The 16,448-nt window shown below is 45.3% G+C and overlaps 1 protein-coding gene across 3 annotated transcripts; it reads left to right on the top strand.

Moving 5' to 3' along the window:
* The first annotated feature begins 3,466 nt into the window (after positions 1-3,466).
* On the top strand, positions 3,467-15,669 carry LOC310706604 (dual specificity protein phosphatase 13B-like). 3 transcript variants are annotated; one of them, XM_083502920.1, is made up of 5 exons: positions 3,467-3,924; positions 5,329-5,484; positions 6,955-7,160; positions 10,356-10,576; positions 12,983-15,669. In XM_083502920.1, exons 3-5 carry the CDS (start codon positions 7,000-7,002, stop codon positions 13,192-13,194), a joined length of 594 nt encoding a protein of 197 aa, XP_083359046.1. In that variant the 5' UTR covers positions 3,467-3,924; positions 5,329-5,484; positions 6,955-6,999; the 3' UTR covers positions 13,195-15,669. The 3 variants fall into 3 exon arrangements, with proteins under 3 accessions (XP_083359046.1, XP_083359044.1, XP_083359045.1); XM_083502918.1 differs by lacking the exon at positions 5,329-5,484 and adding an exon at positions 5,517-5,777 and having other exon boundaries at positions 3,469-3,924; XM_083502919.1 differs by having other exon boundaries at positions 3,891-4,330; positions 4,684-5,777.
* The last annotated feature ends 779 nt before the right edge of the window (positions 15,670-16,448 follow it).

The following is a 16,448-nucleotide window of genomic DNA, read 5'->3' as shown; positions in this document are numbered from 1 at the left end:
AACCACTACACCACACTGGCTCTCAAGGTGAAGAATGAAGATGAGTTCATTTCCCCCTGCTGCATTTCAAGTTTCATTTGCCCTTGCTGCAAACACACACAAGAATGGACAGGAAAGTCTTCATCCAAGGCACATTACCTGCCTGGTTTTGCTGTGCCTGGCACTGTCCCCTGTCCCAGTTGCTCCAGGAACATATCTCCTGGGAAGAAATGGCTGCTTTGGATGCCTTCCTTTTCTGGCGCATCAAAAGGGAAATCCTTCTGGATCAAGATAAAGGAATGTCAGGGACCGTGCTGAAGAGGGCTGCACTGAGGAGGAATGGTGGGAACCTCCCCCTGCTCCTAATCCTGGATCTTCCCAGGAGCAAGAGGACAGTATAGCTTTGGAACAGTGGTTTGCAGAGGGGCATAGTTCAGAAGGCAGAAGCTGGGAAATACTGGATGGGGAACAGCTAGGTGAAGAAATACGGGGAGAGAGAGGGTTAACAGATTCACTGTCTCTGGAAAGCATTCCTCCACTCTCCCCAAGGTCAAGAAGAGCTGAGAAAGTGGCAGAACAGAAAGCACACAAAGCACAGAGGGTACAAGCTCAGATTTCCACATGTAGAAGTGATGTGGATTAATAGGGACATAAGGGGGATGTGATCCTTAACTGGGAGCACCGCCACACTAGGAGATGGGTTCTTTGTTCTCTCGCTGTGATTATTAAAGTTTCTAACTGGTAAGAAGACTCCTTTTCCTTTGTTCTGCTTATCTACTGCCAAGGGAGGGAGGAAGCTGATTCCCTGAAGCCTGAAAGGGAATGTGTGATGGCGAATTTTGGATAGGGACTTCTGGTTTGCAGGAGAAAGGAGCCTAAAGCGCAGTGGCAGAAAGTTCTTTGCCCTATTGATCAAACACAGCTCCAGTTCATTCTTGTAGTTCTCCAGAGAACTTCCCACTGGGTTTGGCCATAAGTCTTTGGATTTTTTAAAATATTGGCAGGCATATAGGTGCCCGACATCTGTTGCAGTGCAGTCAGTTGCACACAACAACTGATGGTTGGCATTATAAATATCTTCTCTGTATCACTGTGGCCCAGAGCAGCTGGAATACTTCAAAACCACTACAGAATTAGTAGTACCCCGGCATCCTCCTTTTACTACTGGCGCGAATAGCCATTGCCTAGGGAGAAGTTGTCCTCTTTACTTTCAAGGCTAAAGGATTGTTTAACATTCGTCAAAACCCCAGACGCTATCATGAGATGCTCGTCTTGTCTGCCAGAGACTTTTCCCTGCCTGGATTTTTTCAGGCTGGGAAACTTTATTAACAACTTTAATATTTAGTAAGCAGCGTTTATATGGCACCCAGAAACAGTGTTCTCCGGCTCGCTAACACCGATGAAACGTTAAGATACTGTATAATAATAATCGCAGAACAATAAAAGCAATACAGTGGTACCTCGGGTTACATACGCTTCAGGTTACAGACTCCGCTAACCCAGAAATAGTGCTTCAGGTTAAGAACTTTGCTTCAGGATGAGAACAGAAATCGTGCTCTGGCGGCGCGGCAGCAACAGGAGGCCCCATTAGCTAAAGGGGTGCTTCAGGTTAAGAACAGTTTCAGGTTAAGTACGGACCTCCGGAACGAATGAAATACTTAACCCAAGGTACCACTGTAAACAAGTCCCATCATGAGCAAAACAGCAAATAGACATATACCGTATTTTCCGTCTATAAGACACACTCATGTATATTTTGGGGGATTTTGGGGGACTCAGATTTAAGAAAATGGCCTCGGCACTACCTGTGTATAAGACACCCCCTAATTTTACATAAATTATTTGGGGGGAAACCTAGTCTTATACACAGAAAAATACGGTATATTTGAGTCTATTGTTGTTCTTATGAATTGAACTTTTCCAGTTTTGGGAGACTTTATAATCCAAAAAGGATTTTGACAATGTCTGCCAGATCACCCCTGCCCTACAACCTAGCTGGCACTACTCAAAGAACTCCTTAAAAAGCAAATAGGAATGCCCTGTTTATTGTTCATTTACAAGCACTAGAGAACTCTTAAAAGATTTGCAAGAAGATAAGGGCAAATGACTTTGCTGCAGTGACATCTCTTGCCTGCTCTTTTGGAAATACTTGTATTTTTAAAACCCACAACGTTAAAGACCTGCTTTCTTGATAAGGTTTGTACGGAGGCCCCGGTCATCTCACGGACTATTGACCCATACACCACTAATCCAGAGAGAGAGCCAGTGTGGTGTAGTGGTTAAGAGTCTCATAATCTGGGGAACCGGGTTCGCGTCTCCGCTCCGCCACATGCAGCTGCTGGGTGACCTTTGGCTAGTCACGCTTCTCTGAAGTCTCTCAGCCCCACTCACCTCACAGAGTGTTTGTTATGGGGGAAGAAGGGAAAGGAGAATGTTAGCAGCTTTGAGACTCCTGAAGGGAGACTGATAAAACGGGATATCAAATCCAAACTCTTCTCTTCTTCTAATCCGCTGCCACCAACCAGGTCTTCCCCAGTAAATCACTTAGTCTCAGTCAGGTTCTCACGTTAACAAAGAAGAGTGTAGTTTATTTTAGACACAAACAAACTTTAACTGCATTCCAAACATTGTTACTCTTTACCTTCTTAGTCTTATTTTATCCTGTCTCTGTCTCTTCTACCTCCCCTCACACAAGAACCCACTGCCCTAACTGTCTCTTTATTTCCAACTGCCTGCCAACTGCTTTTCCAACTGCCTTTCCCAACCAACCAACCCACTAAAACCAACCAACTAACCACACCCAAACCTCGGGCGAAGCCCTTTTATAAACAGGTAGGCTCCGCCTCCAGCTTTCCTATTGGTCTACATTTTAACCCTTTCTCTCTCCCCTGTACAGACATTTTCAAATGAATGGGCAAACGCCACAGCCTTCTCGCTGATTAAAAAGTTTTAAAATCAAGCCATTTGCTCAAAATAGTATTGCACTAAAAAAAAGAGAAAAGCGAATGAACAATGAGTATGATGAGAACCCATGGCTTTTAAAGCTGCCTGCCAATTCTGTGTCTGAGTCATGCTTTCTCTGCGCATGAACTGTTCACAATTTCCCTGCCACACCACCCAAGCCCTGCTCTCCCTCCACCACACCCATGTATTTGCCAGCTCTGTGGTGGCCTCCAAGCAAACACGATACGCCAGTTCCCAGTGTGTTTGGCCATCTGAGTCATTTGCAGTGCCTGCCGTTAGTCACCTTTAGATAGGCATGGGTGGGGATGTGGTCATTCAGCACACATAGGGTGCAGCAAAGGAAAGAGTAAAGTCTAGGAAATAGAAGGGAGATTAGGCTGGATCTGGCACCCATCTTAACACCCTAAATCCATGACATTATATAGTGTTAAGGATAGGAAACACACAGAGAGAGATACAGAAAAATAAACTGAAGTCATATTTCATTTAGTCCATACAGTTAAACAGTAAATGCAGAAGTTTTATAGTGGTCCAATTAAATCTACGAATCCACAGAATGGGTTTCACAGCAAATGAAAGTTCAAGAATCTACGATTATGACCAGGACCCACAGAATTCTATCTTTAGTCGGGTACCGTAATTCTAATTTTCAGAACTCTGTTGATCTTACCTACATATTAACAATGAACAGGGACACTGAACAAGGAAGGCCATGCTATCAGTGTTGAAATTGGGGGATTATCGTCCTATGAGAGAGCAGCCATTTCGGTTATTGCTTCCTCTCATTTCTTATGCGGTTGCAGAGCAACATCTAGTGGCCAAAATACAATCTCTAGCATCTGTTCTTCACGGCTGCCTTATAAAATGAAATATTTTTAGGCAATGACAAGGCACTGGCAAAGCCTTATGGGATGGGGGGAGGGGCAGAGAGAAGAGGCCGTCAAATTTGAGATGGTCTTGAACAGCTCAGCGCATGACGCAGTAAGTCTGTCTCCTTTAAGAGTGTGGACTGGGGGACCTGGTTTAAATCTCTAGTCAATTAGGCAATATTTAGGCAAGCCACTCTCTCCCTGCCTCAGCCCCTCTTCGGCAGCATGGGGATATTTGTATTGGCCTAATTTACCATTCTGATAAGTACCCTTACCATATGCTTTCGATCAGTCCAGGCGAAGTAGTTCGACTTCACTGTGCTCGACCATAAGTGACTTGCCAGGAGAACATGGGTCGAGATTGCTGCATGCAGGAGGAAAAATTTATCACTGAAGACCAGGGGTTGGCTTGTTAAGGATTCACACTCATCAGACATTGGGTGATGCTTAGGAAGACTAGACTGGCAAGCTGCTTCCTTGAAGCTCACTCGAGTGACAACTTTCCTCAAGGGACGCGGGTGGCGCTGTGGGTTAAACCACAGAGCCTAGGACTTGCTGATCAGAAGGTTGGCAGTTCAAATCCCCGCGACAGGGTGAGCTCCCGTTGCTCGGTCCCTGCTCCTGCCAACCTAGCAGTTCAAAAGCACGTCAAAGTGCAAGTAGATAAATAGGTATCGCTCCGGCAGGAAGGTAAACGGCATTTCCGTGCGCTGCTCTGGTTTGCCGGAAGCGGCTTAGTCATGCTGGCCACATGACCCGGAAGCTGTACACCGGGTCCCTCGGCGAATAAAGCGAGATGAGCACTGTAACCCCAGAGTCAGTCACGACTGTACCTAATGGTCAGGGGTCCCTTTACCTTTACTTTTACTAGTTAAGTTTTTTTTATAAAAAAGGTAAAGGACCCCTGGATGGTTAAGTCCAGTCCAAGGCGACTATGGGATGCGGCGTTCATCTCGCTTTCAGGCCAAGGGAGCCGGTGTTTGTCCACAGACAGCTTTCCGGGTCATGTGGCCAGCAGGACTAAACCGCTTCTGACACAATGGGACACTGTGACGGACACCAGAGTGCACTCAAATGCTGTTTACCTTCCTGCCGCAGCGGTACCTATTTATCTACTTGCACTGGCGTGCTTTCAAACTGCTAGGTTGGCAGGAGCAGGGAAAGAGCGACGGGAGCTCACCCCGTCGCAGGAATTCAAACTGCCAACCTTCTGATCAGCAAGCCCAAGAGGCTCAGTGGTTTAGACCACAGCGCCACCAGCATCCTACATGTTATGGGTGGATCACAACATTTGGTAGGTACGCACACTTGAGACAAGACGCACAAACGCATGCACACAAATCATACTGCAAAAGGTAATCTGGCGTCAGCGATCCACTTTTTCTGCTCACCAGTGCTGTTAATAGCCTTTGTATTTTAGCAGCAGTGCAGAAGGCCATTTTGCAAGGAGCTCTCTTTTAACCTTCTGCAATGCCACGAAATACTTGCTGAAATTATTTTGCTAACTCAAGAATAGGATGCTGAGAGGCTGGCCCAATCCTGCTCTGTCTACGGATAGGAAGCCCTGGGGAGCACCTCTGCCACAAGCCTCATCCCGGCTTGAATTTTCATAATCTTCAATCGCCCGCAGCTGGTGTAATCTCACCCTGAAACTCCTGCAGTTACCCAGAAGGTATTCTTTCCCTCTTTCTCCTCCAATTACAGGATGCAAAGCGGCCCACGCTGCTTGAAGCGAGGCTTAAAACCGCAAGCACTTAAAATAACAGAGTATCAGCAACTTAATCCACAAGCTCACAGAGGAGGCGCGCTGTTTATCCCCGTGTTGGATGTCGGTGACTAAGAAAAGAAACAGAGCGAGGAGGAAGAGGAAGGCCGGGAACACATCACTCGCAGTGAACACAAGGAAGCCCAGAAGAGAGTCCGAGGAACTTGCAGAAAGAAGACAGAATATTAAGTCACAAAAAGGTACAACGGTAACAAGAAGGGAGCTACGCCCACCACCTTGAAAGAGGCAGTGGTACACTCCCTCTCAAAGAGGTCCTCTCTGGATCCAGAGGTTTTGGGAAACTACCGTCCAGTCTCTAATATTGCTTTCATGGTTGTAGAAAGTCAGCTGCAGGTATGCTTGGAGAAGATCCAGGTCTCTTCCAGCCTGGTATCAGGCCCAGTAATGGCCTTGGTCTCCCTGACTGATGATCTCTATCAGGAGAGAGACGGGTGTGTGTGTGATCTTGTTGATTCTTCTTGCCCTCTCAAGAAGACACACCATTGACAATGGCGTTCCTCTGGAGAGACTGGAGGAACTGGTAGTCAATGGTGCTTATTAAAACAGTTCTGCTCCTACCTGCATTGTCACTCCCAGGGGGTCATTGCTCGGCTCATGGCTTTTGGGCTGTGGGATCCCACAAAGGTCCACTCTGTTTCCTATGCTATTTAATGTCTGTTTCCAAGTGTTGAGAGCTGCCATGTGGGGATTTGAAGCATGGTGTCATCAGCATACTGTTGATACACAGGTCTCTCTCTCCATTCCACTGGAAACAGAGGAGGCCGTGAAGGTGTTGAACAGATGCCTTGGGGCAGTGATGGAATGAACCGAGGGCTCAATAAACAGAGGCTGAACCCAGATAGGGCAGAAGTGCTGTGAGTGGGTGGTTCATGTGTCTGAGAATTTAGGTGCACGTCCTACTCTGAGAGAGGTTATGCTCCCCTCGAAGAATCCAGTTCATAATTTGGGAGCACACCTGGATTCAAACTTTTCACTTTTCTGTTGCTAGGAGTGCTTCATGGCCAACTTACGCCAGTTGGGTTCCTATTGAGGATATTCAGCGAGCCAACAGTGAAATGGGATTGAGGATTGGAGTGATCATTCTGTGATAATTATGGCAGTGGACAAAGCTATATTGTAACTTTTGAATATTGTTGTTGTTTAGTCGTTTAGTCATGTCCGACTCTTCGTGACCCCATGGACCAGAGCACACCAGGCACTCCTGTCTTCCACTGCCTCCCACAGTTTGGTCAAACCCATGTTCGTAGCTTCGAGAACACTGTCCAACCATCTCGTCCTCTGTCGTCCCCTTCTCCTTGTGATCTCCATCTTTCCCAACAAATTTTTAACCCCCTGCCTCTCTCTCATTTCCCAAAGGCCATTTTGGTTACATCTGAAGCTCATGAAAGCACAAAAGCAGGTATGAGCCATGCTGGAAACGGCTCCTCCAAGAATCAAAACTCGGAAAGTCGAAGCCGTTATGAGACACCAGCACTTTCTGAATTGCAGAGGCTAGTTTGGAGCAGAGGAGCATCCGACAACCATGTGGATCAAGTCTGGCCAAACCTCTACCTTGGAGACGCGTAAGGAAATGGAAGGATTGCATCTTGTTACTTACCAGTCAGAAGGAGAGCAGAAGGTTAAAAATCCTATAAAATAGCAGCAAACAAATTGGGATCTCAACATCCAAATTCCACAAAATAGACTAGTATAAACCGGTTCTGTAATCCAACTTTCTATCAGAAATATGGACAAATTAAAACCGACATAACCTTTAAATGCTCATTTGAAAAGGGAAAAACACAGATCAACTAAAATATAATATTACAATTAAATACAATTAAAACATACAGCGGTACCTCTGGTTATGAACTTAATCCGTTCTAGAGGTCCGTTCTTAACCTGAAACGGTTCTTAACCTGAGGTACCACTTTAGCTAATGGGGCCTCCCGCTGCCGCTGCACAATTTCTGTTCTCATCCTGAGGTAAAGTTCTTAACCCAAAGTCCTACTTCCAGGTTAGGGGAGTCTGTAACCCAAAGTGTGTGTAACCCAAGGTGTTTGTAACCTGAGGTACCACTGTAAAATTGCTTTACATAAAACTATTATTTTGTGAAATTTAAATGTTCAGATCCCAACTTGTTTGCACACACATACATAGTCCCTCCACTGCCAAGGAAAACCTCTTTTGCTCTCTGTCGCAGACACATACATGACCTTTGGGAAGCAGGTGAGAGGACTCTAGGACCCTGTCTGAACCCTCATGCCTCCTTCCCCAAATCCAGCAAACTCAGTGCCTGAGCACCCTTTGTGCGCCCCTAAATCTGCCCCCGTTGGCCTCAACATTGGGGACCCACCTGCCCCAAATATTTTACTGTATTAGGGAGGCTGTAGGGACCTGGGCGCCTCAGAGTTGGCGCCTATGCCTTGCCTCATGGGTGGGGCGGCCCTGGGTGAAAAGGGAAAGTAGCCCCTCTAAATGTCCCTATTTTCCAGGGACAGTCCCGGATTTACAGAAGCCAACCCGGTTTCTGATTTGATCCTGGAACGTCTCACTTTTCCTTAGGACATCCCTATTTTCATTGGATAAATGTTGGAGGGCATGAGGCGATGAGGCGAGCAAGAGCAATGTAATAGTAATAGTGATAGTGATAGTGATAGTGATAGTGATAGTGATAGTGATAGTGATAGTGATAGTGATAGTGATAATAATAATAATAATAATAATAATAATAATAATAATAATAATACATTTATACCCCACCCATCTGGCTGGGTTTCCCCAGTCACTCAGAGATTTTACTAGTTGGGCCAAGGGCTACATTGTATAGAAACCATCAATTTCAGATGTGCAAAGACTTTATTAAATACTTGGGTATAATGATTTCATTAGATATAGACCAAATTGTAAAATTAAATTTGAATCAAATTATAAATGAGATTTCTTTTGATATTGAAAGGTGGGGACCTCTAAACCTTTCCCTTTGAGGAAAGGTTAATGTCCTCAAAATGAATCTTGCTCCAAAGCTTTTATACATTCTTAGAGGATTACCAATACATATTCCCAAATTTTACTTCCAAAAAATAAATCAACTACAGTGGTGCCCCGCAAGACGAATGCCTCGCAAGACAAAAAACTCGCTAGACGAAAGGTTTTTCCGTTCGCGATTTGCCTCGCAAGACGAATTTCCCCTATGGGCTTGCTTCGCAAGACGAAAACGTCTCGCGACTTTTTTTCTTTGACTAAAAACAAAGACATGTTTTGTTTATAAAGTTAATTTATTTTCCCTTAAATTTTTGAACTGCTCTTTACAGTATGTGTGACTTTAAAGAGCAGTTAATAAACTGTTGTTGTACCAAATTTGGCTTTGTTTGGACTTTTTTTGACCATAGGAACGCATTAATTGATTTTCAATGCATTCCTATGGGATTTCGTGCTTCGCAAGACGAAAAATTCGTTAGACGACAAAAATTGCGGAACGAATTAATTTCGTCTTGCGGGGCACCACTGTATTTAGATTGTGCCTATGGGGTACAAAGCCACCAAAAACATCACTACATAAAATGCAACTTCCAACTAAGGAAAGTGGCTTTGGTCTCCCAAATCTGGAACTATATCACCAGGCCTACCTGCTGAGTAAGACTAATGATTGGAGAGTTAGCTGGAATCCCATTTGGGCTACTCTTGAATATACAGTGGTACCTCGGGTTAAGTACTTAATTTAATTCTAAATTATATTCCGGAAACGTGGGAGAATAAAAGGTGTCCAAAAAAATGGAAGTACCGTGCCATATTAGAAGCAAAAAAACTTGTTTTGATGAAATGGAAGAGCCACAAAAAGATTCCATTGACCACATGGATTGATAATATGGACAGACTAGCTACATACGAACGAATTATATGTCAACACAAATTAAGAATGGATAAATATGAAGAAATCTGGAAGGTATATTTAAGTGATAAGGTGGACAGTAGTGGGAAGTAGGGGAAGAGAGGTGGGGAAATATTGTTAAAAAGGTGTAGCCATAGGTGTATCAGTATTCAAATCTGAATTGTCAAATTGTGTTAGTAGTGTTATTATGGTTTTTGTTGTATGTGTCTTTTGCGGTTGATGTTTGTATTGAAAAAATGATTAAATAATTTTTTTAAAAAAAACTCTGGGCGGCTCCCAACAGAATATTAATAATAAAAATAAAAAAGCGATAAAACATCAAACATTAAAAACTTCCCTAAAGAGGGCTGCCTTCAGATGTCTTCTCAAAGTCAGATGGTTGTTTATTTCCTTGACATCTGATGGGAGGGCATTCCACAGGGCGGGCGCCACTACCAAGAAGGCCCTCTGCCTAGTTCCCTGCAACTTCACTTCTTGCAGTGAGGGAACCGCCAGAAGACCCTCGGCGCTGGACCTCAGCGTCCGGGCTGAACGATAGGGGTGGAGACGCTCCTTCGGTATACTGAGCCAAGGTCATTTAGGGCTTTAAAGGTCAGCACCAACACTTTGAATTGTGAATGTAACACAGAGAGACCTGTAGTCCAAAAGAAAGAGGGAGAACAGAAATTATTCCTCCAACTGCAAGGGAGGGAAGCCCTAAAACTGATTCTGCCTGACAGAGCAGGTTGTAGGGAGCCCTGGTAAACAGGGAATGTGCTATGAATTAGAGATGAGACGCAGGTGCTCATTGCTTCTTGCTTCCTTGAGCCTCAAGAGGCCTCTTAAATAAGCCCATGTCAACATGGAGCAGAAGCAGCCGCAGCAACCCTTTATCATCTTTTGACAGATGGGCAGCTCGAAGCAAAGCCATTCTGCAGAGCCTCGGCATCACCCACATCCTCAACGCAGCAGACGGGCCGTACAACATCAACACGGGCGCTCGATATTACAGAGACCTGCCAATCGAGTACTACGGGGTGCAGGCGTTTGACGACACCTCGTTTGATATCAGCGTCTTCTTCCAGGAGGCTGCGAATTTCATCCACAATGCCTTGAAGGCTACAGGAGGTAAGAGGGAGATAGCGGGAGGAGAAACGGCCTTCGAGATGTGAGAGGCACTCGGTTGCCAGCTGCGTGGGCCCAAAGCTGCTGCTGTTCCCTTTAATCTTGCCGCATTTAGCAAGGGGCTTAAAGCTACTTAAGGATGCTTTGCTTAATTGGTCTTTCTTGCTCAGGGATGGGCTTCCCCATACTAGATCTCCAGGAAAGGAGGAGGAGTGGCACATGTGGGGTTGTCACTCTTTGATGAACCTCTTCCTATGTGTTTGATGGCAGCTTAGCACTGGAGCAGGCGAAACTTTTCCTAGGGTAGTGATAGTGGCATGGAAAGCGTTGCTTGATTAATTTCTCCGTGTCTGGCTGAAGTTGAAACTGTAGAAGCAAGGCTAGTTTGGAAAAAAGCAGGAAGTTATTCCAGTCGCCCAAATCCTATATAAAAAGTTATTGGGCTATATCAATCAGTATGATAATTTTTAAAGTTGATTAACCACCTCTCTTCTCGTTGGCCAAAGCTGACTGTACATAAACATGAATAACTCAAGCATCTCGTTGTAGGGATGCGGGTGGCGCTGTGGTCTAAACCACTGAGCCTCTTGGGCTTGCTGATCCGAAGGTCAGTGGTTCAAATCCACAGGATGGGGTGAGCTCCCATTGCTCTGTCCCAGCTCCTGCCAACCTAGCAGTTCGAAAGCACGCCAGTGCAAGTAGATAAATACGTACTCCTGTGGTAAGAAGGTAAACAGCATTTCCATGCGCTCTGGTTTCCGTCACGGTGTTCCATTGTGCCAGAAGCAGTTTAATCATGCTGGCCACATGACCCAGAAAGATGTCTGCAGACAAACGCCAGCTCCCTCGGCCTGAAGCAAGATGAGCACCGCAACCCATAGTCGCCTTTGACTAGACTTAACCATCCAGGCGTCCCTTACCTTGATCTTTACCTTCTCGTTGGCCAATGCTGACTTTACATAAACATGTGTAACTCAAGCATCTCATTGTAGATGTCTTTTTATGATAACCCAATGCAGGGCTTCTAAAGTTCACCACCAGTACATAGAATTAGCAGAAGGAACTGCATCTCATCATTGGCCCTGGGTGTTGTATAGAGTCTCGTTCTGCCTCCGTCATGGACTCTTCAATGGTTTTCCAGGGTATCTTCAGACGGGTGTACCTTCAGGGAGAGAAATCCTCCCCACAGTTACTATTGTGTGTCAAGGCCCCAAGGCCTCCCCCTTTATGTTGAATAATTGCATATGGACGCCGTATACTGTATTAGGTTAATGGGCAAAATTTAGACCACAACTTTATTGGTTACAGAATGTGAGTGGTATTGGCTTAGGCATTGGAATTGAACCGATTATATCTGACTCCTGGCCGCCATGCAAGAAGTCTCACAAGGGTTAAACCACCAGTAGGGGGAGCCCTGTTGATGCACAACAACTCGGAGCTCCCCCAGGGTCACTGGAAGGTCATGCCATGGCCCTAGCCTCCACCCGGGCTTCGGACAGGAACCACGACCCCCGGATTCCTTTAACGGAATACCCTTTAAAATGGAGGGGGAGGTGATGGCCACACCTCCCCTCCCCCAAACCAGGCTTTACCAATGCCTAACCGCCAAACCCTACAAAAGTTGTGACGATTGCTACAAGGTAGGCGAAAACCAAATGACCAGTGCCAATTTGCCAAGTGGAAAAATTCCTACCAGGCCCCTCGGAAAACCAAGGCAACCAACCGAAGTCCATAGCAAGGCCAATACGATGAACGCATGAAAAGAGGGCGAACCAGAAGGGAGATCCCCTGTGTGGGAATAAGGCTCTGCCTGTGCTGAGGCACACCTCGCACCCAGCATGCCACAGCGTGCCAAGGAGCCTTGCACCCATACTCCACAAACTTGTGGCCTCTTGGCTAGCAAACAAGGTTTTTCCCCTGACCATTTGTCCTCTCACAGATTTGGTTACTAGACATAACGCTTGGCTGGAGCAAGACCAGGGACGCAGATGAAATCAAGTACCGGGGAAATTTTTAGGGAAACACCTGCTAACACGTGTATTTGATAACGCCGGAAATGTGCTTAGATGGAAATACGTCATGTTCAGAGTGGTTTCACTGCTGTTTCCAATTGTTGACTTCTGTTAATAAAAGGAGCCTCTGCACAGCTAGTCGGCAGCTTGCTTGGAGCATGCTTCCAACCTCCTGTCATCCTCCGTTATTCCTACACCCTGGCTGCGCAGCTGCTTAAAAGGGGTAAGCCACGCCCCCCCCAGCTGACTGGATTGGCCGGCCGGGGGTCGTGATGCGGCCGGGGTCTCCCTGATGAGGTGGGGGCCTGGCCCAACCTCCGCTGTGTGTGGAAGTGCTGGTCTTAACCTTCTATGTTCCACATCAGTTAAATGCTGTTCTTTTGTTATTTCTCTGCAGGCAAGGTATTTGTCCATTGTGCCATGGGGTTAAGCCGCTCAGCCACTTTAGTACTGGCCTATTTGATGATCCATGAAAACCTGACACTCGTGGAGGCCTTAAAATCGGTGGATTCAAACCGAGGGATCTGCCCAAACACAGGGTTCCTCATTCAGCTACGAGCCCTGGACATCAGATTAAATAATGAGAAGAGAGGTGCCTTGGCACTCTGAGGAAAACATAGTGATAAAGACAGGGAATGCTGCAGCACCAATGCCCAGTTTGGAATAATTACTTCAAAGCTGCTAAGCTTTTACTTCAGTCCCACACAACACGCTAGATGGCCAGTGTCCTCCACTTCTAGGTATGCGTGATAAATGATGGCTCCTCGATAGAGTACAACATTGGTTTGCTGGACTTGAATGGGATCACACTGGTTATTTAGGGATGCCATATTTTGAAGAGCAAAAAAGAGGACACATTTGCCGGCACCTGGGGCGAGGGGCAAGGAGTGAGGGAGCAGGTGCGTTCTACAATGTCCCTTCAAAAAATACAAAAACAAGGACAAGGTCCTTTCCCGCATCATGCAAAATTCACACAGTCTGTCTATGTTTTGCACTTGGCTGTCTATTACCGCATATGTAGCACAAAAAGTAGCCTGCTTCCACAACCCCGGACATTTTGGCAAATTCCAAATATCCATCCAGACAGAAATTTTACCCCTGAAAAAGAGGACATGTCCTGGAAAAAGAGGACATGTCCTGGAAAAAGAGGACATGCGGCAACTCTAATTTGTATACCACCCTTCATCCGAAGATCATCCGAAGTTCACAACAGAAACATACAAAATGAGAACACAAAATACATAATCCGAGCAAAAGCAAACCAATAACCGTCCCATCCCACACACCTTTAAAAGGCCATATCATCACTGTCTTTTTGAGAGAGGGAGAAGCAGAAAAAGAGGGAGAAAGGCAATAAAAACAGGTCATGTGTTGCAGTTAAATATAGGCTACAGAATGGAGAACTCCAGGATTTATTACATAAATATCTTAGCCTTCTTCAGGGGAGCACAAGGTGATTTTGCCATTCTGTTTTTGCAAGTACTCTGGGGGGTCGGTGATGCTGGGGGGTGATGACAGCCATAAGATGACCCACCGATCCTAGTGGCTGAAAAAGGAATTTTAACCTAGGTCTACCCAGACAGTTTCCAGCACATTTCCTCCCTGAATGAAGCTAATGCCTTAGCCTCCATCCAAACACATGGTCAAATATGCACGGGCATCGATGTGCTGCAGGTCCCGCCCACATTTTGTCTCCCACCTAATTTGCAAGTTGATGCTGCATCCTGCAAGCATGATACAACTGTGCCCACAATTGTGGTCACCTGTGCTGTGGCTTCATTGCCCTGGCATCTACCCGTGCCCAGCTTGGTGCCAATATTCTGCACGACCTGCAGCTAAGGATCTCAGCTATGTGCTGTGTGAAGCACTCCTGCCCATCTGTCCTGACTCTCCTGGCATTCGGCATCATTGGATAAGCACTGACCCCAGTATTATCACAGATAAATCCAGCGTCGCCTGGGCTCTGTGAGTGCAGCTTTCTCCCGACTGAAGTGCAGAGGACATTCGCAGGGAAACCAAAATGCTTGTTTACAAAGCTATTGTACTACCAACCTTACTGTATGCTTGTGAAATGTGGACCACTTATAAACGCCATCTCCTACTCCTCAAAAGATTCAATCAATAGTGTCTCCGAAAAAATTTACACATCACTTAGGAAGACAGGCGAACTAACGCCAGTGTACTGGAAGAAGCAAAAATCACCAGTGTCAAAGCAATGATTACTCAACGTCAACTTCGTTGGACTGGTCATGTTGTGCGGATGCCTGATTATCGTTTTCCAAAGCAACTTCTCTATTCCAAATGGAAAGCGTAATGCTGGTGGTCAACAAAGGAGGTTTAAAGACTCTCTCAAGGCAAATCTTTAAAAATGTAGTATAAACACCGACAACTGGGAAACACTGGCCTGTGAGCGCTCCAATGGGAGAACAGCCTTTACCAAAGGTGTCGTGGACTTTGAAGACGCTTGAACTCAGGACAAAAGGGAGAAACGTGCTAAGAGGAAGGCACATTTGGCAAACCCTCACCGTGATCAACTCCCACCCGGAAACCTATGTCCCCACTGTGGAAGGACGTGTGGATCCAGAACTGGCCTCGACAGTCGCTTACGGACTCACTGTTAAAACCGAGTTCATGGAAGACAAATTTACTTGGCTACTTGTGATCGTCAAAGAAGATTATCAGAGAGGGAGAATAACTTTTTCTACAGAAGCACACAAGGAGCATCTCCCAAGGCCCAAACTCCAGCTTGACAAGCCCTGGAGCTCCCCGGCTCTGCTTTCCTCCTCCTCCTCGCTGTTTACTGCTTGTTCACCTGCTCTCTCCAAGCAAAAGCAGCAGTTGTTGCAGACAAAGAGCTTCTTCTCTTCCCCAGATCTTATCACCCTGGACAAGAATTCAGATGAAGGGGCTCCGATTGTGTTTTGCAAACTGCACTGGTTAAGCAAAGGTGCAGATTCAACGCATTCAACAGATTCACATGCTAGATATCTGGTTTTCATGCATGCTCATTTTGTTTGAAAAATGTTCAAGTCGGGGGGGGGTACTTTAGCTTCAATAAAAATAGAAAGCTGGAACGAAAGGAAATTTTCTGTTTGTTTTTTATTGCCGATATACAATTCGCAAACTATTCAATCCTCTAAAGAAGTTTCCTGTAATGGAGAAGTGGCCATTAAGAAAACACACCATTTAAACATTAAAACAAAATCAAATGAGCCAAAGCCAGGCAAGTGAAGGTATATTATGGATGAGATGAGAATGGAATTTGCTTTTAAAGGGTTTTTGTACATGCTTTTGTATAAAACAATGTTTGTGTAGCGCTTCATGAACACTGTATAGTAATTTCTACAACCACTTAGAGGTCTTAAGTTTGAGCAAGCAGTATTTAAAATACAAAATAATATATAAACAAATAAATGTAAATAATAGACAAGTCCTTTCCTGCAAACTCATCTTTTAATGCTGAAGTTGCAAATGTTGCTAGACTACAGATTCCATCATCCCTGATCATTGGCCATGCAAGCTGAGACTGATGGGTATTGGAGTCCAACAACATTTGGACAGCTACACATACCCCATTCTTGATCTAATAACTTAATCCAGGCTTCCTCAAACTCGGCCTTCCAGATGTTTTTGAGACTACAATTCCCATCATCCTTGAGCACTGGTCCTGCTAGCTAGGGATTGTGGGAGTTGTAGGAGGGCAGAGTTTGAGGAAGCCTGTCTTAATCTGTTTTACAGTGTCCTGTTTTTAGATAGTTATTCCCACCCTGAACCTATGACAGAGTGGATTGGCAATATGAAATATATATAATAAAGTGAGAGTTTAGTTTAGTGAAATTTGAAATTAATCCACAATCCTAAAT

The sequence above is a fragment of the Podarcis liolepis genome, assembly GCF_965112155.1.
Source record: "Podarcis liolepis genome assembly, chromosome: 5".
Lineage (NCBI taxonomy): Eukaryota > Metazoa > Chordata > Lepidosauria > Squamata > Lacertidae > Podarcis > Podarcis liolepis.
Note: the sequence above shows the minus strand (reverse complement) of the source record. Positions and strands in the feature narration are given on the sequence as shown.

Bases quoted from the DNA above. Each gene is read 5' to 3' on its own strand.
- LOC310706604 (XM_083502920.1), top strand. From the start codon at position 7,000: ATGAGCCATGCTGGAAACGGCTCCTCCAAGAATCAAAACTCGGAAAGT. The intron at 7,161-10,355 runs GTAAGGAAATGG...ATCTTTTGACAG, and splicing joins AACCTCTACCTTGGAGACGC to ATGGGCAGCTCGAAGCAAAG. The intron at 10,577-12,982 runs GTAAGAGGGAGA...ATTTCTCTGCAG, and splicing joins TGCCTTGAAGGCTACAGGAG to GCAAGGTATTTGTCCATTGT.